This window comes from Lissotriton vulgaris, unplaced genomic scaffold (genome assembly GCF_964263255.1).
Source record: "Lissotriton vulgaris unplaced genomic scaffold, aLisVul1.2 SCAFFOLD_4597, whole genome shotgun sequence".
In the NCBI taxonomy this organism is placed as follows: Eukaryota; Metazoa; Chordata; class Amphibia; order Caudata; family Salamandridae; genus Lissotriton; species Lissotriton vulgaris.
In genome coordinates, this window is record NW_028247150.1 from 11,648 (window position 1) to 35,545 (window position 23,898).

The 23,898-nt window shown below is 54.9% G+C and overlaps 1 protein-coding gene across 1 annotated transcript in view; it reads right to left on the bottom strand.

Annotated features, from left to right (window-relative positions):
* Positions 1 to 214: 214 nt before the first annotated feature.
* LOC147665621 (sushi, nidogen and EGF-like domain-containing protein 1) overlaps positions 215 to 23,898 on the bottom strand; it is a gene marked incomplete at both ends in the record, with an annotated part of 132,670 nt that continues 108,986 nt past the window's right edge. Inside the window, one exon of the mRNA XM_086949638.1 lies at positions 215 to 377. Coding sequence (XP_086805764.1) covers positions 215 to 377 — 163 coding nt within the window. The remainder of the gene's footprint in view (positions 378 to 23,898) is intronic.

Here is a 23,898-nt window from a genome sequence, read left to right on the forward strand (position 1 = left end):
GCTTTGACATACTGCGGGAAAGAAAAAACTCCACTCTGCGTCACTTCCTGGAGTTTTGCAGAAGTCTGCACTGAGTGGACAAACTGTGAACTCCGCCAGCTGGGCAGAATTGTTCACCCTCCTCTACTCTCAATGTGGTGTATCCACGTAATATTGTGCAACCCAAGGCTCTGTGCGCTGCACTAGTTTATAAGTGTGTTGACCTGAGACCCACCTTTGAAAAAGCAAGTGTCTGGCGGCAGGCAAAAAGTGTCCACTCTAAAGGCGTAGCGACCAGTCACGTTGACATTTGTCTGGTTAGGAAAACTAGGAAAACCTGTACTTCCGCGTTCTCTGAGGGAATAGTACTGCTTGGCGTTTGTATCCTGGAATCCTGCCTAAGGAAAGCAAGAAAAGTGCGTATTATTAAAGAAACACATGCGTTATCACCAAGTGCATGCCCTGGTTGTGACCTGAAGCAGCAAAGTGCAATGTTAACACTCTTTTTTGATTTTTATATTTTTTATTATATTATATACCTGGTGCAATTCAATACAATACAATAATAACACAGTAATCCCACATTTATATTACAATGCGAAATCCATAATATAAAATGTAAAAAATGTAAACAGTAATCTGGGGTTTGCTGCTAGAGGTTTAAAAAAGAGAGAGGCTATATACAAAAATTCATCACAAAGTCATAATCAAATAGCCAATAGATAAAACAGATACACATAGCAAAATATCACAACCTTATTTTATAAACAAGATTCCCTCCATCTTTTAGGCGGTTCCCAGAGGTTCTGCCCTAATTCTCTCATTCTCCTACCTCTACCCTCATACAGGGCGGACTCAATGTTGTGGATCCCTAGCAATCGAGAAAGCCACATCTGAAAGGAGGGGACCGTGGTATCCTTCCAGCCTGCATCCAGAATGATCCGGAGGACCGCCACACACATAATAACAAATGCTTTCTACTTCTTTATTCAAACTTAAGTTACCATCATACCCTAAAATCATTAGGGTAGGGATAGGTTGATCTTAATACCTATCAGCGCCTCCCAAAATTTTTGGATATTGCCAAAAATCTCGGTTAGCTTATTGCAGTGATAAAACATGTGCACCAGATTAGCGCGCCCCAGAAGACATTTTGGACATTTATCGTCTTCCCTCTTGCCCCACCCATATAGCTTAGCTAGCGTAAAATATAAGTTGAATACCGTCTTATGATGTTGGCCTCTCAAATTCGTAGAGCGAAAAAGTTTACCAGCTAGTTGCAGCGCCTTATCTAAATCTACATCCGGGTCCCCTAATTTCAACATCCACGATGCTTCAACTTTATCTAAATCTTTTTGCAGTATTGAGATTAATACTTTATAAATCAAATTAATTTTACTAGCCCCACCCAATACATACTCAAGCACACCAATTTTACCTCCTGGAGTAATACATGGCCTGATACTTAATAACATTTGGTGTAATTGTAGGAATTTTAAACGTTTATTAACTGGTATTCCATAATCTCGATGAATCTCATTAAAGTTAATCAGAGTGCTTCCATCAAATACATCCCCCAATCTTCTAATTCCTTGGCACTCCCACGATCTCGCAAGCCTATCAGTACTGAAATTAGGAAACAAACTGGATTTCCAAAGTGGGGTATAGTAGTTAAACTTTGGGATTGCCATATATTTCTGAATGAATTTCCAAACTATCCAGCCACTGTCCAATACTTTATATCGCTTTTTATTATAAGTATTTCACTATAGCGTCTGTCAATCTTACGCATTAGTACTCCAACAGCTTTCTTGCCTAAAAGCAATTCAAAGAAAGAAGGGAGATATCTATTCCCTAAAGAAGACTCAGCCACATTTGAAGCACAATCTAACAATATTGCCATCTGACTAATAATAGTTAAGGAAGTGAGCAACCCGGAATACCCTTGAGGGCTTGGGTAATGAAGGTAGAGGGGTAAAGGTGCCTTCAAGGGACTTTATTCAATCTATGTTTGGTAATTAGAATTATTTTGTAAAGAACCAATAAATCGTCCTTATAGTGAATTAATCCAAATTAATCAATTTGTATTATCAACATATAACATATAGACAAAGACACAAGGTGTATACGAAAAGAATGTTTTTATCAAGTAGTTCATTGAAGAAAATCAGTTTCATATACAGATAATTAAGCAAATAAGATTTTAGGACTGTGGGTACACATAAAAATTAATTAATCAGTGACTCAACAGAACCTAAAAGACACCTATCCCAAAACACATTTGAATAAAACAAGAGAGGGATGAGGTGTATTGTCGACGTTTCGGTTTCTTAGCAGTTATTTGATGAAACCATCCTCAGGACTGTTATTGATTCAGATCTGTATAGAAATATTGTAATCTGCTTGCAGGTTGTTTATGCGGTGTATAACAAGGAAATAGTGGACCAGTCACAGTATCCCCGTATCCTAATGATTGCGGAAACCGCTCCTCAAAACTGAATGTCAAGTCAAAACTTCACTTGTATATGGTTCAGGAGATTACATTCAGCACAATCTGTCCGGTATATCTCAGACCACGTCTTGTCGAGTCTCAAAACTAATTAGGAGACGTAACGATCAATTGAAGCTTAATTCGGCTTGTGGGCAGTCTCAAGTCCTGCAGCGTCTAGAATCACAGCGAGGTGCGGTCAAAAGAGCGTGTCATCCGTTTCATTTCGGAGCGGTTTCCGCAATCATTAGGATACGGGGATACTGTGACTGGTCCACTATTTCCTTGTTATACACCGCATAAACAACCTGCAAGCAGATTACAATATTTCTATACAGATCTGAATCAATAACAGTCCTGAGGATGGTTTCATCAAATAACTGCTAAGAAACCGAAACGTCGACAATACACCTCATCCCTCTCTTTTGTTTTATTCAAATGTGTTTTGGGATAGGTGTCTTTTAGGTTCTGTTGAGTCACTGATTAATTAATTTTTATGTGTACCCACAGTCCTAAAATCTTATTTGCTTAATTATCTGTATATGAAACTGATTTTCTTCAATGAACTACTTGATAAAAACATTCTTTTCGTATACACCTTGTGTCTTTGTCTATATGTTATATGTTGATAATACAAATTGATTAATTTGGATTAATTCACTATAAGGACGATTTATTGGTTCTTTACAAAATAATTCTAATTACCAAACATAGATTGAATAAAGTCCCTTGAAGGCACCTTTACCCCTCTATCTGACTAATAAGACAGGCCATAAGATAAAATCTGATGTTAGGAGCCGCCAACCCCCCCCTTATCCAGCGGAAGTGAAAGATATTTCAGAGACCGTCTAGTCTTCCCATATTGCCAGATGAAATTCGCAAAAACTGCCTCAATTGATTTTAGCACGTCCTCTCCCACCATAAGCAGGATAGAGCGGAAAAGGTACCGTATTTTGGGGAACATAGTCATCTTAAGAACATTAACTCTACCTATTATAGACAAATGTATACAATCTATTATTTTTTAACTCTGTCGCCATTGACTTAACCAAAGGCGAAAAATGTTCTTTAATGATTGTATCAATAGTAGAACTAATCCTAACCCCCAGATATACTGCTGAATCCAAATATATACCATCCCGCTTTAAAATATTATTTGAACAAATTATCTGGGTCTTTGATTCATTAGGATGATACCCTGAATACTGACCCAATTCCCTGGTAATCCCTATGAGAGCACCCATGGCTGACTCTGGCTCTGTTGTAATTATGGCCAAATCATCCACGTAAGCCATCCATTTAGTCTCCAACCCGTTACACACCAATGGCTTGATGCTTTCACAGCCTGAAATCCTTCTAACCAAAGGATCGATATACAGGGCAAATAAAATTGGCGAGAAGGTGCACCCCTGTCGAGTCCCCTGAGAAATGACAATTTCCTCTGAGCTACCACTCATTAGTTGAATTCTTGCTACTGGATCAGCATACATGGCGTTTATAGCCCTCATTATCTTAGGGCCGAAGCCCCTCCGCTCCAATATCCCCCAGAAATACTTCCACACGACGCGATCGAAGGCCTTTTCTGCGTCCAAAAGGATCATGGCGATCCGTCCCCCCGCAACAGCCTCCACATCAAATAGTGTGATGGCCCGCCTGATGTGATCCTTTGTTCGATGACCCGGTATAAACCAGTGTTGTCACAGGGAGACCAGACCGCCAGTGATTCTTCCTAACCTCTTGGCCAAGACCTTCGCATACATTTTAGTGTCCGTGTTTATGAGGGATATTGGACAATACGAGGCCGGATCTTCCTTGGTCTTACCCTTTTTATGAAAAACAATAATATTCATTCCTTTCCAAGAATCTGAAACTTTTCCAGAGTACATTACGCCACTCAATAGATCCAGCAAAAATGGAGCTAGCACATCCTGCAGGCATTTATATTCCTAGATAGGAATGCTATCAGGTCCTGTAGCCTTCCCTGTCGCCAATTCCTGCAAGGCTTTTTCCACTTCATTTAGAGTCAGGTCACTATCGAGTGCTATTTAATCCTACACCGGCACCGGCCTCCTGTCTTGAGATGCTCATGCATTCCCTGGGGTTAGTAAATAGGCGTTTCAAACCTAAAGTGGAGAAGGTTGATTTAATATATGAAATCCATGGAATTCTATGTACATTTTCCATGGATAGACATTCTTCAATTAGGTTTTGGGTAGTCTGAATAGACTCCCTTCTCCAGATGGAATGCCACAAAATTATTGGTGCCACATGAGATTGTGTCAGTCAGACATGGGACCTTTAATTCTATATGGGTATTAATGTTGGAGCAGTTTATGGGATGGCCATTAGCTTTTTCCCAAAAATGTCCTCTATTACTTGAAGGGGAAATGAATTAATTTGCCCCCCTATGCCTCCCCCAGAAGATGCTACTGACACTGATTTAGCTGCGTATACCTTTCTTACCATGTCGATAGGCTTCTCTCCCAATTTTTTGATGAAAGAATGGAGAGCAATAATTCTTCTCCTTATTGATAGCCCACTAGTAGCGCACATACAGCACCATGATAGCTGCCTATCAAATGTTACACCTAGGTATAAAAAGGTATCGGTTTGGGCTATTTTTTTCCAGAAACATACAAAGTTGGAGCCTTCCCATCCTTCCTTCCAGTGATTAAAATGAAAGATATTGCCTTATCAGTTTTTAGCCCTAATTTTGCATATTAGTTACATAGGTGTTTAGTAACTTTTGTAGGGCCACACCCGTATGGGCAATTAACACTGCATTGTCAGCATACAGGAGGATTGGTGTGCAAACATTGTTAATTTTTGGGACATCTAGTGTAGAATCAGTCAGGGGTGCTTTTACCCCATTAGTGTAGACAGAAAAAAGAAATGGGGCCAGTACGCAACCCTGGTGGAGTCCTCTGTTAATTGATAACCCCCTGGTGAACTCTCCATCTCTCCCATATCTGATGCAGGCCATAACTGATGAATAAAGCTGCCTGATAAACAAAAGCCCCATCTATGCTCATTTCCTCAATTTTTCTCCATAGGTGTTCATTTGCCACGCCATCAAAGGCTGCGGACAGATCCATCAACGCCAGGTATAATCTGCCAGACTTTGCTTAGGTGTACTTAGCGATTGGCAGGCTGAGATTAAGGCACTGGTCTTGGTTACCCATTCCCCTTTTAAAACCGTGTTGGACAGGAATTAAAACATTACTTTTAGCTGTCCATACCTCTAAGCGAATCAGTAATTCAGCAATGATATGGGTCTATAACATTTAGGTTCGGATATGTCCCCCCTCTTAAAAATTGGTATCAACATTGATTTCTTCCATGAATCTGGTTGACCTAATTATGCAACTGCATTAAATGCAGTCACTAGGGCAGGTAGACTCAGACTCTGGGGCATAAATGTTGAAATAGTGAGGTAGATTTGTCAAGGGTTTGCACTGTCACAATGTCACACAAAGTGGAAAAAGCATAATGCATTTTCTTTCCAGCACGTTTTTTGTTGCAGGAAAAGTGCACTTTTATGTGCAGGAATTGCACTTTGTGCTGCATTGACTCAGGGATTTTCCATGGATGGTACTTGGCTGTTTCGGCGTTCCAGCCAATGGGGTTTGACACAAAGCCCCATGTAATAAAATGGCTGGACTGGGTTATGCGTCTAAAATGAATGCCTCCTTGAAGCTGGTGCAAAGTTGAGAAATATCTGTAGTTTTGTCCTAATATTTCATATATTGCGTGTGCTGCAGTGTTCAGCACACATCCAATGAGTGAAATGTTTTCAAATCAACATCATAATGTGTACTGGAAGAGTAATGTTTCCGTACAAAATCTATGCTGGACATCATTCACATACCTTTGCCCCAAGCTGCAAAAAGTGTGCATGATGCTTGCAGCCTGTTTGTGCACCAATGCAGGTCAAGAGAGCAGCAGTATGGTTCTGGCAAGCAAATGTAGGTGCTGCAATCCTTTGTGCTACATTTTTGTAAATCTGCCCCACAGAGTTTTTGGCAAAAAGACACAGACAGGAAAAAAAGGTATTGATATACGGAGACCCAGACACATAGACAGGAAGACATGTACACTGAACATTGTGGCAAAGAGATACTGGGGGCCGAATCCACAAAGGTGAAATTAGACATTTGGTCTAAACTTAGACCAAATGTCTAAATTTACAATTTTGGAGATTCACAAAGGACATTTACAATGGAGAAGTGTGGCTCAGGGGTTAGAGGCGGCAGACCCGGAAGCTGAGATCGGCCCTGGACCAGGGTTCAATTCCCCGCCCCGACGGGGGTTGGGCTCAATAATTCCAGGGACTCAATAATTCTCACTCCGGTGCCTACTCGACTCACAGGTTCACACTCTGCGACTCTGGGCAATAGCTTGCTTAATCTCCACAACGGCCCTTCGCGGCGGGATGCCTGGCTTTCACCTTGTGGATACCCTGCCGGGGTATCTCACAGGGGAATACCAGGACGGGTTCCCTAAGCAAGCGCATAGATGCCTGCGATGTGGGCGATTTGCGCTATATAAATACATGTACATTTACATTTACATTTACAAGTGTTATCTTAATGTCTGCACTCGGGCAAATATTTGCGCCGAGTGCGGATATAAAGATGGTCCTGGTAAATGCCCTTCGCGAATTCCCAAAGCCGTAAACTTAGACGCTTGGTCTACGTTTCGTCCAAGCGTCTAACTTTACCTTCATGAATTAGGCCCACAAGACTCTAGGACAGGAAGACGCAAGCAATGAGGTCAGGGGATACAGGATGACAGTGGACCATTGACACTGGGACAGGGAGACATAAGCTCTAAGACAGGAAGACACAAGCAATGAGGTCAGGAGATACAGGATGGCAGTGGATCACTGACAATGGGACAGGGAGACATAAGCTCTAAGACAGGAAGACACAAGCAATGAGGTCAGGAGATACAGGATGGCAGTGGATCACTGACACTGGGACAGGGAGACATAAGCTCTAAGACAGGAAGACACAAGCAATGAGGTCAGGAGATACAGGATGGCAGTGGATCACTGACACTAGGACAGGGAGACATAAGCTCTAGGACAGGAAGACACAAGCAATGAGGTCAGGAGATACAGGAAGACAGTGGACCATTGACACTGGGACAGGGAGACATAAGCTCTAAGACAGGAAGACACAAGCAATGAGGTCAGGAGATACAGGATGGCAGTGGATCACTGACACTGGGACAGGGAGACATAAGCTCTAGGACAGGAAGACACAAGCAATGAGGTCAAGAGATACAGGAAGACAGTGGACCATTGGCACTGGGACAGGGAGACATAAGCTCTAAGACAGGAAGACACAGGCAATGAGGTCAGGAGATACAGGATGGCAGTGGATCACTGACACTGGGACAGGGAGACATAAGCTCTAGGACAGGAAGACACAAGCAATGAGGTCAGGAGATACAGGAAGACAGTGGACCATTGACACTGGGACAGGGAGACATAAGCTCTAAGACAGGAAGACACAAGCAATGACGTCAGGAGATACAGGATGGCAGTAGATCACTGACACTGGGACAGGGAGACATAAGCTCTAGGACAGGAAGATACAAGCACTGGGGAGCAGGTGAGCCATGCACAGGGAGATGTGGCCACTAGGATGCGGAGTAACAGCTCTAGTACACAGAGCGATAGGAATCAAAACAGTTTTATGAAAGGATGTTCACCCACTGGAAGCAACCAGTGGCATGCTGTATCATCGGGCCAGCACACTCGACTCTTGGGTTCAGATTCTAAAAAAATCACGAAATGAAGCATAGCAGGCAAAGAGGCTTTGCTACATTGGCTGACAGTGAGGGAGCAGAACGGTGTCATATCTACAGAGACATGGCTCTCTCCTCCTCTCTCCCCAGCACCAGCACTGATGTCAGCTGCCGTGCACTAGTCACACACCTTAATGGCATAGTACTAGGATGAGTCAGCAAACAGGTAGACTGGGAGCCCTCTGGGTACCCCTGTACCGGCTGGTAGGCGCACAGTAAGGCGGGCAGGGAGCCCTTTGGGAGTCACCTGTGCTGGCTGGTATGCGCACAGTAAGGCGGGCAGGGAGCCCTTTGGGAGTCACCTGTGCTGGCTGGTATGCGCACAGTAAGGCGGGCAGGGAGCCCTTTGGGAGTCACCTGTGCTGGCTGGTAGGCGCACAGTAAGGTGGGCAGGGAGCCCTTTGGGAGTCACCTGTGCCAGCTGTTATGCGCACAGTAAGGCGGGCAGGGAGCCCTTTGGGAGTCACCTGTGCTGGCTGGTATGCGCACAGTAAGGCGGGCAGGGAGCGCTTTGGGAGTCACCTGTGCCAGCTGGTATGCGCACAGTAAGGCGGGCAGGGAGCCCTTTGGGAGTCACCTGTGCTGGCTGGTATACGCACAGTAAGGCGGGCAGGGAGCCCTTTGGGAGTCACCTGTGCCGGCTGGTAGGCGCACAGTAAGGCGGGCAGGGAGCCCTTTGGGAGTCACCTGTGCTGGCTGGTATGCGCACAGTAAGGCGGGCAGGGAGCCCTTTGGGAGTCACCTGTGCTGGCTGGTATACGCACAGTAAGGCGGGCAGGGAGCCCTTTGGGAGTCACCTGTGCTGGCTGGTATGCGCACAGTAAGGCGGTGTTAGACGGACCGGGAGGGTCGGCCGAGGTTACGGGGAGAGGTCTCCAGGGAGAGCCGTCTCCAACGACTGTACAGATAAGTAACTTCCCCCCCACAGACGGACACCACACAAGGTTGAAGGTTAACGAGACTTTATATGCAATTCTTAGGTTACGAGGATGGATACAAGGAGGTCTGGACTCAGGGGTCCCCTCGGTTCTAGTCTCTGGTTTAGGAAAGGGGTAGCGGGACAGTCTTAGTTACCAATGAGTACAAAATAGCTCTCAATCCTCGAGCTCGGCGTTCTAGATGATCGGGCCGTGGAGGAGCCAAGCAGGTCCCGAGATGGATGAAGGAAGGACGACGGTCCGCGGCGGAGCCTGCAGGTCCCGGTGGAAGATGACGGTTACAACGGTCCGCGGCCACGCCAGCAGATCCCGACGACGATGAAGGATGAAGGTTACGACGGCTGCGGCAGCGCCAACAGGCAGGACGATGGTGCACAGGACAGAGCTATGGCAGCGCCAGTAGTCCGTCCAGGATGAGTTCCTCTTTACGTCTCTCGACTCCAAGATACAACTGCCTTCCTGCTCTGGAGCTGCCCCAGTTATAGGGCTGGCGTGCTTTGATGTCCGGACCCTCGCACTTGGAGGTCGGGAGGTCCGGGATGGGGGAGTCCAGACACCCAGCAGGGGGGTGGAGCCAGCGCCCGGGGAGGCGATGGGCGAGCGGCACTTGGTGGGGGAGAGCCATCGGCACCTCTTTCTCCCATTGACTTGCCAAGTAGCCCGCTCACCTCCTGGGTGGAGGGTGGTGCCGGAATGTCTGAGGCCGGGCCAGGCCCAGGGTTGAGGTCGATCGGGGGCCAGGCGGCCTCGTGGTGGAGTGTCCAAGATGGCGCCCCAGGCTGGGCGCGTGGGCCGGCAGTGGATCGGACCCTCGAGGTCGGCAGGCTCGAGGGCAGGGGTCCCTGAGGGGACGGAGGACGTGCAATGGTGGTGTGTGGTACTTGCGGGACTGGGCTCAGGTCTGGTTGGGCTGGGGGAGAGCGGCCCTTTATGTGGCCTGTCCAACATGCGTCCCCCCCAGCTGAAGGCGGGGAGAGTTACCCATCCTCTTGGGGACTCTCCTCGTCGAGGCGGAAAAACCGGGACAGGCCATCCGCGTTGGCGTGATCTGGCCCAGGCCGGTGTTCGACTGTGAAGTCCATACCTTGCAAGGAGATGGACCAGCGTAGCAACTTTGGGTTCTCCCCCCGCATATGCATCAGCCATTGCAGGGGTCGGTGGTCGGTCTGCACCCGAAAGTGGGTGCCGAAAAGGTAGGGCCGGAGCTTCTTGAGGGCCCATACCACAGCGAAGGCTTCCCTCTCTATGGTGCTCCAGCGTTGCTCCCGTGGTAGGAGTCTCCGGCTGATGAAGGCCACCGGTTGATCAAGGCCTTCGGTGTTCACTTGAGACAGGACTGCCCCAATGCCCTGGTCGGAGGCGTCCGTCTGGACGACGAACTCCCGGCTGTAGTCTGGGGCCTGGAGCACAGGGGCGGAACACATGGCGGCCTTTAATTGTTCAAATGCAGTTTGACACTCTGGGGTCCAGGTGACTTTCTTGGGCTGGTTCTTTGACGTGAGTTCTGTGAGGGGCCCCACTATGGTACCATAGTCTTTTACGAACCTTCGGTAGTAGCCCGTGAGGCCCAGGAAGGCTCGTACCTCGGTTTGGGTGATGGGGGGCTGCCAGGCCTGGATGGCGGCAATTTTCAGCTGTAGCGGGGCCACTAGGCCGCTTCCCACCTGGTGTCCGAGGTAGGTTACAGACCCTTGCCCAATTTGACACTTGCTGGCCTTGATCGTGAGGCCAGCTCGCTGAAGGGCTTGCAGCACTGCTCGGAGGTGGTGGAGGTGCTCGGTCCAATGGTGGCTGTATACAGCGATGTCGTCTAGGTAGGCGGCGCTGAATCCTTCGAGCCCCGCCAGGACCTGATCGACGAGCCGTTGGAATGTTGCTGGGGCATTCTTCATGCCGAAGGGCATGACCGTGAAATGGTAATGGCCATCGGGGGTGGAGAAGGCAGAACGTTCTTGCGCCCGGGGTGTGAGGCCGATCTGCCAATAGCCTGCTGTCAAGTCGAAGATGCTGAGGTAGCGGGCAGCTCCCATTCGGTCGACTAGTTCATCTGCCCGGGGGATGGGGTGCGCGTCTGTTCTGGTGACCGCATTCAAGCCCCGGTAGTCGACGCAGAACCGGAGTTCGGGTGTGGTGCCGGGGGCAGCTGCTTTGGGGACCAGTACGACAGGGCTGGCCCAGGGACTGTCTGAGGGCTCGATGACCCCGATCGTGAGCATCTTGGCTATTTCTTCCTGGATGCAGGCCCGTACCCGGTCTGGCACGCGGTAGGCCCGGTGGCGGATAGGGGGGCTGTCCCCGGTATCCACATCGTGCACACACCAGGAAGTGACACCCGGGGTGAGGGAGAACAGGCTGGCGAACTGTGATAGGAGGGCTTGACACTCCTGGCGTTGTTCTCTGGTGAGGGCCTCTGAGAGCCGGACCCCATCCACGGAGCCGTCTTGCTCTTGAGTCCGTAGGAGGTCAGGGAGAGGCTCGGAGTCTTCTTCAACCCCAGTGTCTGTGGCCATCAGGAGGCTGAGCTCTGTTCGCACAAAGTGGGGCTCTAGTCTGTTAGCGTGGAGGACCCGGAGAGGGTTCCGGGAGGATTCCATGTCGATGAGATAAGTGGCAGGACCCTTGCGCTCTATTACTTTGAAGGGCCCCGTCCATTTGTCTTGCAGGGCGCATGGCTCAGTGGGGGACATCACCCATACCTGTTGGCCAGGTTCGAATTCAATGGATGAGGCATTCTGGTCATACCATTTTTTCATGTCCTCTTGACTGGCCTTCGCTAGTTCTCTGAACCGCCGGGTCTGGTTGCGGAGGGTGAGGAGGTACCGGAAGACATCTGGAGGGTTCTTTAGCGGAGGCATCTCCCAGCCTTCTTTGACGAGACTGAGCGGCCCTCGCACTGGGTGTCCATATAGCAGTTCAAATGGGCTGAAGCCCAGGGATTTCTGGGGGACTTCTCGATATGCGAAGAGGAGGCACGGCAGCAGCACATCCCACTGGCGACGGAGGGGCTCTTCCAACCCCCCGATCATTCCCTTTAGCGTGCGGTTGAACCGCTCAACGAGTCCGTTCCCTTGAGGGTGATAGGGGGTTGTGAATCTGTAGGTGACCCCGCACTGTTGCCAGAGGGACTTCATGTATTTGGAAATAAAGTTCGTGCCTCTGTCGCTGACGACTTCTCGGGGGAAGCCCACCCGGGAGAAGATCCCCATCAGGGCCCGGCCGACCACCGGGGCTGTCACAGTTCGCAGAGGAACAGCCTCAGGGTAGCGGGTGGCGTGGTCCACTAGCACCAGGATGAATCGATGGCCTTGTTTTGTGCGTGGGTCCAAGGGCCCCACAATGTCTATTCCGACTCTCTCAAACGGGGTAGTGACCACGGGAAAAGGTTGCAGGGGAGCCTTTAGTTTGCGGCCGCTCTTCCCACTGGCTTGGCACGTGGGGCAAGATCGGCAATGCTGGTGCACATCGTTTCTCATTTTGGGCCAGAAGAAGTGGGTCACTAGGCGACTGTAGGTTTTATCTTGTCCCAGATGTCCTGCCAGGGGGACATCGTGGGCCAGGTTTAACAGGAAGTCTCTGAAACGGAGGGGTACCACTAGTACTCGGTTGCTCCCCAGCTCGGCGATTCTTTGCTCGCTGTACAGCAGATCATTGTCCCAGTAGACCCAATGAGTTCCGGGGGTATCCCCTGCGCTTTGGGCGAGCGCTTGCTGGCGGAGTCCCTCGAGGGAGGGACAGGTCTTCTGTTCTTTGCGAAATTGTTCTTGCGTGGGCCCCCCTTCTTGAGGCCACTGGTCGAGGTTAGCGAGGTCGGTAGGTTGAGCTGGTTCGGCGGGAATGTTACGGTCGGTGTTTTCGGCCGGGGCGACCGGAGGCGGTGGCGCCGGCCATTCGGGTTCTTCTGGCTGGTGGTTGGCACGGGCGGCCATGGAACGGGTGGTGACGCACGCCCAGTCTGGGATGCCCAACATCCCCAGGTGTTCCTTTCGCTCCACGGCGGCCCACGGAGAGCTTTCCAGGTCATTGCCCAGGAGGCAGTCTACGGGGGCATCGTCTCGGACCGTCACTTTCAACATGCCGGAGACCCCCCCCCATTCGAAGGGGACGCAGGCCATCCGACACAGGCTCTCCGAGTTATCGGCTGATCGTACAGGGCAGAGAATGTTCGGTAGATACTGTTCTGGGGCCACCAGGTGACAGCGGACGGCTGTTACACTGGCCCCGGTGTCACGAAGGGCTTCGGCCTGGTGTCCATTGATGCTCACCCATTGGCTGTACTTCTGGGTGTTAGCGGGTAGGGGGACCCGCGGGACCATGTCTTTCCCCCCTAAGCAGGCTAGAGTCATGGCGGCTGGCTCCCACTCTTGATGCTCTTGTTCGTACTCTTCCTGTTCCTCGGAGATCTGTTCTTCCCCTAGGGCTGCAGCGGCCACTTGGCGGGGTCTTGGGCTCTGGTACTGCGGGCAGTTTGGGTCGTTCGCATAGTGGCCGACTCGTTGACATCGGTGACACGTGACATTGGCTCTGTACCCCGGTCGCGCTGGGGTGCTGCCCCGGTTGGCCGGGGGGTTGGTGTTGGTAGCGGGGGCGACCGGGGCGTTGTCTCTTCCTCGCCCTTGGCCCCCTCCTCCTCCTCTGGGTCGGTGCTGACCATTGTTGTTCCGGTTCTGTTCGTAGGACCCATTCCGGCCCACTCTGGTGATCTCCCACCGGTCAGCTTCGGCTGCGAGCTGCCGGGGATCCGTTAACTTGCTGTCGAGGAGGTGTTGGCGGAGTTCAATGAAGCAATTGTTCGACAGATGCTCCCATACCATCAGGTTAAATAGTTGCTCGTAGGTCGTGACGTTGCTTCCTCGGATCCAGCCCTCGAAGGCTCGGCTAAAGTATGTTACATAGTCCACCCAAGTTGTACCCGGGATGCGGGTGCAGTCTCGGAACCTCTGACGGTACATCTCGGGTGTGAGACCATAGCGGGTGAGGAGGGCCGCTTTCATATGGTCGTAGGAGGTCATCTGGTGGTCCGGGAGCTGTAGTAGGGTGTCGCGGCCCTCATTGAGGAATCTTCCCCAGAGACCGGCTCCCCAGTCGCTTCTATCGATCCGGTGTGCAGTCATAGCGATTTCATAGGCTTTAAACCATTGCTGGATGTCGTCCTCTCTGAAGTATTCTCGGACAACATCCTTGGGGATGTGTACCTTTTTGTCTGTGGCCCCTGAGGTGGGGGGTCGCTCGGGTACCCCTGCTTCTTTATTCTGCTTGCGTAGGTTGATCTCGGCTAGGTTTCGTTCGTGTTCGTACGCTAGTTTTTTTTCCTCGAGCTCCCTTTGTCTCTGTTTCTCCTCTCTTTCTTCTCGGAGACGCAGGTGCTCTAAGTTGATTTTTTGTTCGGCCAACTTAAGTTCAACGTCCATTTTAAGTCGGGCCATTTCTAGTTCGTGTAGTCGGGTCCTTTCTCTTTCCTGGATCTCGCCTTGCGAGAGACCCGTTCTTTGCCCTTCCGGGGCCGTGGTCGTTTTTTCTACGGTGCTTTGATCAGGGGTTCCGGCAGCCCCGGTTTCTGCCCAAGATTCTAGGGCATGCTTAAAATCGTCCTTGGTACTCAGTCCGGTGGTAGCGATACCCAGTTCGATGCAGAATTGTTTAAGTTCACGATGGTTGTACTCCTCCAATTTCTCCATTTGGAATTTCTCGGTTGATCCGCTCTCTTTCGTGGTCATTGTGACTTCGTCGTGGGGTGAGCTACTCTCTGTACGTTTATGCGGTGATTCGGATCGCGCCGCTGGCCACCAATGTTAGACGGACCGGGAGGGTCGGCCGAGGTTACGGGGAGAGGTCTCCAGGGAGAGCCGTCTCCAACGACTGTACAGATAAGTAACTTCCCCCCCACAGACGGACACCACACAAGGTTGAAGGTTAACGAGACTTTATATGCAATTCTTAGGTTACGAGGATGGATACAAGGAGGTCTGGACTCAGGGGTCCCCTCGGTTCTAGTCTCTGGTTTAGGAAAGGGGTAGCGGGACAGTCTTAGTTACCAATGAGTACAAAATAGCTCTCAATCCTCGAGCTCGGCGTTCTAGATGATCGGGCCGTGGAGGAGCCAAGCAGGTCCCGAGATGGATGAAGGAAGGACGACGGTCCGCGGCGGAGCCTGCAGGTCCCGGTGGAAGATGACGGTTACAACGGTCCGCGGCCACGCCAGCAGATCCCGACGACGATGAAGGATGAAGGTTACGACGGCTGTGGCAGCGCCAACAGGCAGGACGATGGTGCACAGGACAGAGCTATGGCAGCGCCAGTAGTCCGTCCAGGATGAGTTCCTCTTTACGTCTCTCGACTCCAAGATACAACTGCCTTCCTGCTCTGGAGCTGCCCCAGTTATAGGGCTGGCGTGCTTTGATGTCCGGACCCTCGCACTTGGAGGTCGGGAGGTCCGGGATGGGGGAGTCCAGACACCCAGCAGGGGGGTGGAGCCAGCGCCCGGGGAGGCGATGGGCGAGCGGCACTTGGTGGGGGAGAGCCATCGGCACCTCTTTCTCCCATTGACTTGCCAAGTAGCCCGCTCACCTCCTGGGTGGAGGGTGGTGCCGGAATGTCTGAGGCCGGGCCAGGCCCAGGGTTGAGGTCGATCGGGGGCCAGGCGGCCTCGTGGTGGAGTGTCCAAGATGGCGCCCCAGGCTGGGCGCGTGGGCCGGCAGTGGATCGGACCCTCGAGGTCGGCAGGCTCGAGGGCAGGGGTCCCTGAGGGGACGGAGGACGTGCAATGGTGGTGTGTGGTACTTGCGGGACTGGGCTCAGGTCTGGTTGGGCTGGGGGAGAGCGGCCCTTTATGTGGCCTGTCCAACAGGCGGGCAGGGAGCCCTTTGGGAGTCACCTCTACTGGCTGGTATACGCACAGTAAGGCGGGCAGGGAGCCCTTTGGGAGTCACCTGTGCTGGCTGGTATGCGCACAGTAAGGCGGGCAGGGAGCCCTTTGGGAGTCACCTGTGCTGGCTGGTATACGCACAGTAAGGCGGGCAGGGAGCCCTTTGGGAGTCACCTGTGCTGGCTGGTAGGCGCACAGTAAGGCGGGCAGGGAGCCCTTTGGGAGTCACCTGTGCCAGCTGTTATGCGCACAGTAAGGCGGGCAGGGAGCCCTTTGGGAGTCACCTGTGCTGGCTGGTATGCGCACAGTAAGGCGGGCAGGGAGCGCTTTGGGAGTCACCTGTGCCAGCTGGTATGCGCACAGTAAGGCGGGCAGGGAGCCCTTTAGGAGTCACCTGTGCTGGCTGGTAGGCGCACAGTAAGGCGGGCAGGGAGCCCTTTGGGAGTCACCTGTGCTGGCTGGTATGCGCACAGTAAGGCGGGCAGGGAGCCCTTTGGGAGTCACCTGTGCTGGCTGGTATACGCACAGTAAGGCGGGCAGGGAGCCCTTTGGGAGTCACCTGTGCTGGCTGGTAGGCGCACAGTAAGGCGGGCAGGGAGCCCTTTGGGAGTCACCTGTGCCAGCTGTTATGCGCACAGTAAGGCGGGCAGGGAGCCCTTTGGGAGTCACCTGTGCTGGCTGGTATGCGCACAGTAAGGCGGGCAGGGAGCGCTTTGGGAGTCACCTGTGCCAGCTGGTATGCGCACAGTAAGGCGGGCAGGGAGCCCTTTGGGAGTTACCTGTGCCAGCTGGTATGCACACATTAAGGCGGGCAGGGAGCCCTTTGGGAGTCACCTATGCTGGCTGGTATGCGCACAGTAAGGCGGGCAGGGAGCCCTTTGGGAGTCACCAGTGCTGGCTGGTATGCGCACAGTAAGGCGGGCAGGGAGCCCTTTGGGAGTCACCTGTGCTGGCTGGTAGGCGCACAGTAAGGCGGGCAGGGAGCCCTTTGGGAGTCACCTGTGCTGGCTGGTATGCGCACAGTAAGGCGGGTAGTGAGCCCTTTGGGAGTCACCTGTGCTGGCTGGTATGCGCACTGTAAGGCGGGCAGGGAGCCCTTTGGGAGTCACCTGTGCTGGCTGGTATGCGCACAGTAAGGCGGGCAGGGAGCCCTTTGGGAGTCACCTGTGCTGGCTGGTATGCGCACAGTAAGGCGGGCAGGGAGCCCTTTGGGAGTCACCTGTGCCAGCTGGTATGCGCACAGTAAGGCGGGCAGGGAGCCCTTTGGGAGTCATCTGTGCTGGCTGGTATGCGCACAGTAAGGCGGGCAGGGAGCCCTTTGGGAGTCACCTGTGCTGGCTGGTATGCGCACAGTAAGGCGGGCAGGGAGCCCTTTGGGAGTCACCTGTGCTGGCTGGTATGCGCACAGTAAGGCGGGCAGGGAGCCCTTTGGGAGTCACCTGTGCCAGCTGGTATGCGCACAGTAAGGCGGGCAGGCAGCCCTTTGGGAGTCACCTGTGCCGGCTGGTATGCGCACAGTAAGGCGGGCAGGGAGCCCTCTGGGTATCCCTGTACCGGCTGGTAGGCGCACAGTAAGGCGGGCAGGAAGCCCTTTGGGAGTCACCTGTGCCGGCTGGTGTGCGTACAGTAAGGCGGGCAGGGAGCCCTCTGGGTATCACTGTACCGGCTGGTATGCGCACAGTAAGGCGGGCAGGGAGCCCTTTGGGAGTCACCTGTGCCGGCTGGTGTGCGTACAGTAAGGCGGGCAGGGAGCCCTTTGGGAGTCACCTGTGCCAGCTGGTATGCGCACAGTAAGGCGGGCAGGGAGCCCTTTGGGAGTCACCTGTGCTGGCTGGTATGCGCACAGTAAGGCGGGCAGGGAGCACTTTGGGAGTCACCTGTGCCGGCTGGTGTGCGTACAGTAAGGCGGGCAGGGAGCCCTCTGGGTATCACTGTACCGGCTGGTATGCGCACAGTAAGGCGGGCAGGGAGCCCTTTGGGAGTCACCTGTGCCGGCTGGTGTGCGTACAGTAAGGCTGGCAGGAGCCCTTTGGGAGTCACCTGTGCCAGCTGGTATGCGCACAGTAAGGCGGGCAGGGAGTCCTTTGGGAGTCACCTGTGCCGGCTGGTATGCGCACAGTAAGGCGGGCAGGGAGCCCTTTGGGAGTCACCTGTGCTGGCTGGTAGGCGCACAGTAAGGCGGGCAGGGAGCCCTTTGGGAGTCACCTGTGCTGGCTGATAGGCGCACAGTAAGGCAGGCAGGGAGCCCTTTGGGAGTCACCTGTGCCAGCTGGTATGCGCACAGTAAGGCGGGCAGGGAGCCCTTTGGGAGTCACCTGTGCCGGCTGGTATGTGCACAGTAAGGCGGGCAGGGAGCCCTTTGGGAGTCACCTGTGCTCGCTGGTAGGCGCACAGTAAGGCGGGCAGGGAGCCCTTTGGGAGTCACCTGTGCTGGCTGGTAGGCGCACAGTAAGGCGGGCAGGGAGCCCTTTGGGAGTCACCTGTGCCAGCTGGTATGCGCACAGTAAGGCGGGCAGGGAGCCCTTTGGGAGTCACCTGTGCTGGCTGGTATGCGCATAGTAAGGCGGGCAGGGAGCCCTTTGGGAGTCACCTGTGCTGGCTGGTAGGCGCACAGTAAGGCGGGCAGGGAGCCCTTTGGGAGTCACCTGTGCTGGCTGGTAGGCGCACAGTAAGGCGGGCAGGCAGCCCTTTGGGAGTCACCTGTGCTGGCTGGTAGGCGCACAGTAAGGCGGGCAGGGAGCCCTTTGGGAGTCACCTGTGCCAGCTGGTATGCGCACAGTAAGGCGGGCAGGGAGCCCTTTGGGAGTCACCTGTGCCGGCTGGTATGCGCACAGTAAGGCGGGCAGGGAGCCCTTTGGGAGTCACCTGTGCCAGCTGGTGTGCGCACAGTAAGGCGGGCTGGGAGCCCTTTGGGAGTCACCTGTGCCAGCTGGTATGCGCACAGTAAGGCCCGCAGGGAGCCCTTTGGGAGTCACCTGTGCTGGCTGGTATGCGCACAGAAAGGCAGGCAGGGAGCCCTTTGGGAGTCACCTGTGCCGGCTGGTGTGCGTACAGTAAGGCGGGCAGGGAGCCCTTTGGGAGTCACCTGTGCCGGCTGGTGTGCGTACAGTAAGGTGGGCAGGGAGCCCTTTGGGAGTCACCTGTGCCAGCTGGTATGCGCACAGTAAGGCGGGCAGGGAGCCCTTTGGGAGTCACCTGTGCTGGCTGGTAGGCGCACAGTAAGGCGGGCAGGGAGCCCTTTGGGAGTCACCTGTCCCGGCTGGTATGCGCACAGTAAGGCGGGCAGGGAGCCCTTTGGGAGTCACCTGTGCCAGCTGGTATGCGCACAGTAAGGCGGGCAGGGAGCCCTTTGGGAGTCACCTGTGCCGGCTGGTATGCGCACAGTAAGGCGGGCAGGGAGCCCTTTGGGAGTCACCTGTGCCAGCTGTTATGCGCACAGTAAGGCGGGCAGGGAGCCCTTTGGGAGTCACCTGTGCTGGCTGGTATGCGCACAGTAAGGCGGGCAGGGAGCGCTTTGGGAGTCACCTGTGCCAGCTGGTATGCGCACAGTAAGGCGGGCAGGGAGCCCCTTGGGAGTCACCTGTGCCAGCTGGTATGCGCACAGAAAGGCGGGCAGGGAGCCCTTTGGGAGTCACCTGTGCCGGCTGGTATGCGCACAGTAAGGCGGGCAGGGAGCCCTTTGGGAGTCACCTGTGCCGGCTGGTATGCGCACAGTAAGGCAGGCAGGGAGCCCTTTGGGAGTCACCTGTGCTGGAAAATCTGAGCACACTATGGTAGGCAGAGAGCCCCAAGGGTGTCACTTGTGCTAGCCAGTCTGAGCACACTAAGGTGGGCAGGGAGCCCTCTGGGTATCCCTGTGCCGGCTGGTATGCGCACAGTAAGGCGGGCAGGGAGCCCTTTGGGAGTCACCTGTGCTGGCTGGTATGCGCACAGTAAGGTGGGCAGGGAGCACTCTGGGTATCCCTGTGCTGGCTGGTATGCGCACAGTAAGGCGGGCAGGGAGCCCTTTGGGAGTCACCTGTGCCAGCTGGTATGCGCACAGTAAGGTGGGCAGGGAGCCCTTTGGGAGTCACCTGTGCCGGCTGGTGTGCGTACAGTAAGGCGGGCAGGGAGCCCTTTGGGAGTCACCTGTGCTGGCTGGTATGCGCACAGTAAGGCAGGCAGGGAGCCCTTTGGGAGTCACCTGTGTTGGCTGGTGTGCGTACAGTAAGGCGGGCAGGGAGCCCTTTGGGAGTCACCTGTGCCAGCTGGTATGCGCACAGTAAGGCGGGCAGGGAGCCCTTTGGGAGTCACCTGTGCCGGCTGGTGTGCGTACAGTAAGGCGGGCAGGGAGCCCTTTGGGAGTCACCTGTGCTGGCTGGTATGCGCACAGTAAGGCGGGCAGGGAGCCCTTTGGGAGTCACCTGTACTGGCTGGTATACGCACAGTAAGGCGGGCAGGGAGCCCTTTGGGAGTCACCTGTGCTGGCTGGTATGCGCACAGTAAGGCGGGCAGGGAGCCCTTTGGGAGTCACCTGTGCTGGCTGGTATACGCACAGTAAGGCGGGCAGGGAGCCCTTTGGGAGTCACCTGTGCTGGCTGGTAGGCGCACAGTAAGGCGGGCAGGGAGCCCTTTGGGAGTCACCTGTGCCAGCTGTTATGCGCACAGTAAGGCGGGCAAGGAGCCCTTTGGGAGTCACCTGTGCTGGCTGGTATGCGCACAGTAAGGCGGGCAGGGAGCGCTTTGGGAGTCACCTGTGCCAGCTGGTATGCGCACAGTAAGGCGGGCAGGGAGCCCTTTGGGAGTCACCTGTGCTGGCTGGTAGGCGCACAGTAAGGCGGGCAGGGAGCCCTTTGGGAGTCACCTGTGCTGGCTGGTATGCGCACAGTAAGGCGGGCAGGGAGCCCTTTGGGAGTCACCTGTGCTGGCTGGTATACGCACAGTAAGGCGGGCAGGGAGCCCTTTGGGAGTCACCTGTGCTGGCTGGTAGGCGCACAGTAAGGCGGGCAGGGAGCCCTTTGGGAGTCACCTGTGCCAGCTGTTATGCGCACAGTAAGGCGGGCAGGGAGCCCTTTGGGAGTCACCTGTGCTGGCTGGTATGCGCACAGTAAGGCGGACAGGGAGCGCTTTGGGAGTCACCTGTGCCAGCTGGTATGCGCACAGTAAGGCGGGCAGGGAGCCCTTTGGGAGTCACCTGTGCCAGCTGGTATGCACACATTAAGGCGGGCAGGGAGCCCTTTGGGAGTCACCTATGCTGGCTGGTATGCGCACAGTAAGGCGGGCAGGGAGCCCTTTGGGAGTCACCAGTGCTGGCTGGTATGCGCACAGTAAGGCGGGCAGGGAGCCCTTTGGGAGTCACCTGTGCTGGCTGGTAGGCGCACAGTAAGGCGGGCAGGGAGCCCTTTGGGAGTCACCTGTGCTGGCTGGTATGCGCACAGTAAGGCGGGTAGTGAGCCCTTTGGGAGTCACCTGTGCTGGCTGGTATGCGCACTGTAAGGCGGGCAGGGAGCCCTTTGGGAGTCACCTGTGCTGGCTGGTATGCGCACAGTAAGGCGGGCAGGGAGCCCTTTGGGAGTCACCTGTGCTGGCTGGTATGCGCACAGTAAGGCGGGCAGGGAGCCCTTTGGGAGTCACCTGTGCCAGCTGGTATGCGCACAGTAAGGCGGGCAGGGAGCCCTTTGGGAGTCATCTGTGCTGGCTGGTATGCGCACAGTAAGGCGGGCAGGGAGCCCTTTGGGAGTCACCTGTGCTGGCTGGTATGCGCACAGTAAGGCGGGCAGGGAGCCCTTTGGGAGTCACCTGTGCTGGCTGGTATGCGCACAGTAAGGCGGGCAGGGAGCCCTTTGGGAGTCACCTGTGCCAGCTGGTATGCGCACAGTAAGGCGGGCAGGCAGCCCTTTGGGAGTCACCTGTGCCGGCTGGTATGCGCACAGTAAGGCGGGCAGGGAGCCCTCTGGGTATCCCTGTACCGGCTGGTAGGCGCACAGTAAGGCGGGCAGGAAGCCCTTTGGGAGTCACCTGTGCCGGCTGGTGTGCGTACAGTAAGGCGGGCAGGGAGCCCTCTGGGTATCACTGTACCGGCTGGTATGCGCACAGTAAGGCGGGCAGGGAGCCCTTTGGGAGTCACCTGTGCCGGCTGGTGTGCGTACAGTAAGGCGGGCAGGGAGCCCTTTGGGAGTCACCTGTGCCAGCTGGTATGCGCACAGTAAGGCGGGCAGGGAGCCCTTTGGGAGTCACCTGTGCTGGCTGGTATGCGCACAGTAAGGCGGGCAGGGAGCACTTTGGGAGTCACCTGTGCCGGCTGGTGTGCGTACAGTAAGGCGGGCAGGGAGCCCTCTGGGTATCACTGTACCGGCTGGTATGCGCACAGTAAGGCGGGCAGGGAGCCCTTTGGGAGTCACCTGTGCCGGCTGGTGTGCGTACAGTAAGGCGGGCAGGAGCCCTTTGGGAGTCACCTGTGCCAGCTGGTATGCGCACAGTAAGGCGGGCAGGGAGTCCTTTGGGAGTCACCTGTGCCGGCTGGTATGCGCACAGTAAGGCGGGCAGGGAGCCCTTTGGGAGTCACCTGTGCTGGCTGGTAGGCGCACAGTAAGGCGGGCAGGGAGCCCTTTGGGAGTCACCTGTGCTGGCTGGTAGGCGCACAGTAAGGCAGGCAGGGAGCCCTTTGGGAGTCACCTGTGCCAGCTGGTATGCGCACAGTAAGGCGGGCAGGGAGCCCTTTGGGAGTCACCTGTGCCGGCTGGTATGTGCACAGTAAGGTGGGCAGGGAGCCCTTTGGGAGTCACCTGTGCTCGCTGGTAGGCGCACAGTAAGGCGGGCAGGGAGCCCTTTGGGAGTCACCTGTGCTGGCTGGTAGGCGCACAGTAAGGCGGGCAGGGAGCCCTTTGGGAGTCACCTGTGCCAGCTGGTATGCGCACAGTAAGGCGGGCAGGGAGCCCTTTGGGAGTCACCTGTGCTGGCTGGTATGCGCATAGTAAGGCGGGCAGGGAGCCCTTTGGGAGTCACCTGTGCTGGCTGGTAGGCGCACAGTAAGGCGGGCAGGGAGCCCTTTGGGAGTCACCTGTGCTGGCTGGTAGGCGCACAGTAAGGCGGGCAGGCAGCCCTTTGGGAGTCACCTGTGCTGGCTGGTAGGCGCACAGTAAGGCGGGCAGGGAGCCCTTTGGGAGTCACCTGTGCCAGCTGGTATGCGCACAGTAAGGCGGGCAGGGAGCCCTTTGGGAGTCACCTGTGCCAGCTGGTATGCGCACAGTAAGGCGGGCAGGGAGCCCTTTGGGAGTCACCTGTGCCAGCTGGTGTGCGCACAGTAAGGCGGGCTGGGAGCCCTTTGGGAGTCACCTGTGCCAGCTGGTATGCGCACAGTAAGGCCCGCAGGGAGCCCTTTGGGAGTCACCTGTGCTGGCTGGTATGCGCACAGAAAGGCAGGCAGGGAGCCCTTTGGGAGTCACCTGTGCCGGCTGGTGTGCGTACAGTAAGGCGGGCAGGGAGCCCTTTGGGAGTCACCTGTGCCGGCTGGTGTGCGTACAGTAAGGTGGGCAGGGAGCCCTTTGGGAGTCACCTGTGCCAGCTGGTATGCGCACAGTAAGGCGGGCAGGGAGCCCTTTGGGAGTCACCTGTGCTGGCTGGTAGGCGCACAGTAAGGCGGGCAGGGAGCCCTTTGGGAGTCACCTGTCCCGGCTGGTATGCGCACAGTAAGGCGGGCAGGGAGCCCTTTGGGAGTCACCTGTGCCAGCTGGTATGCGCACAGTAAGGCGGGCAGGGAGCCCTTTGGGAGTCACCTGTGCCGGCTGGTATGCGCACAGTAAGGCGGGCAGGGAGCCCTTTGGGAGTCACCTGTGCCA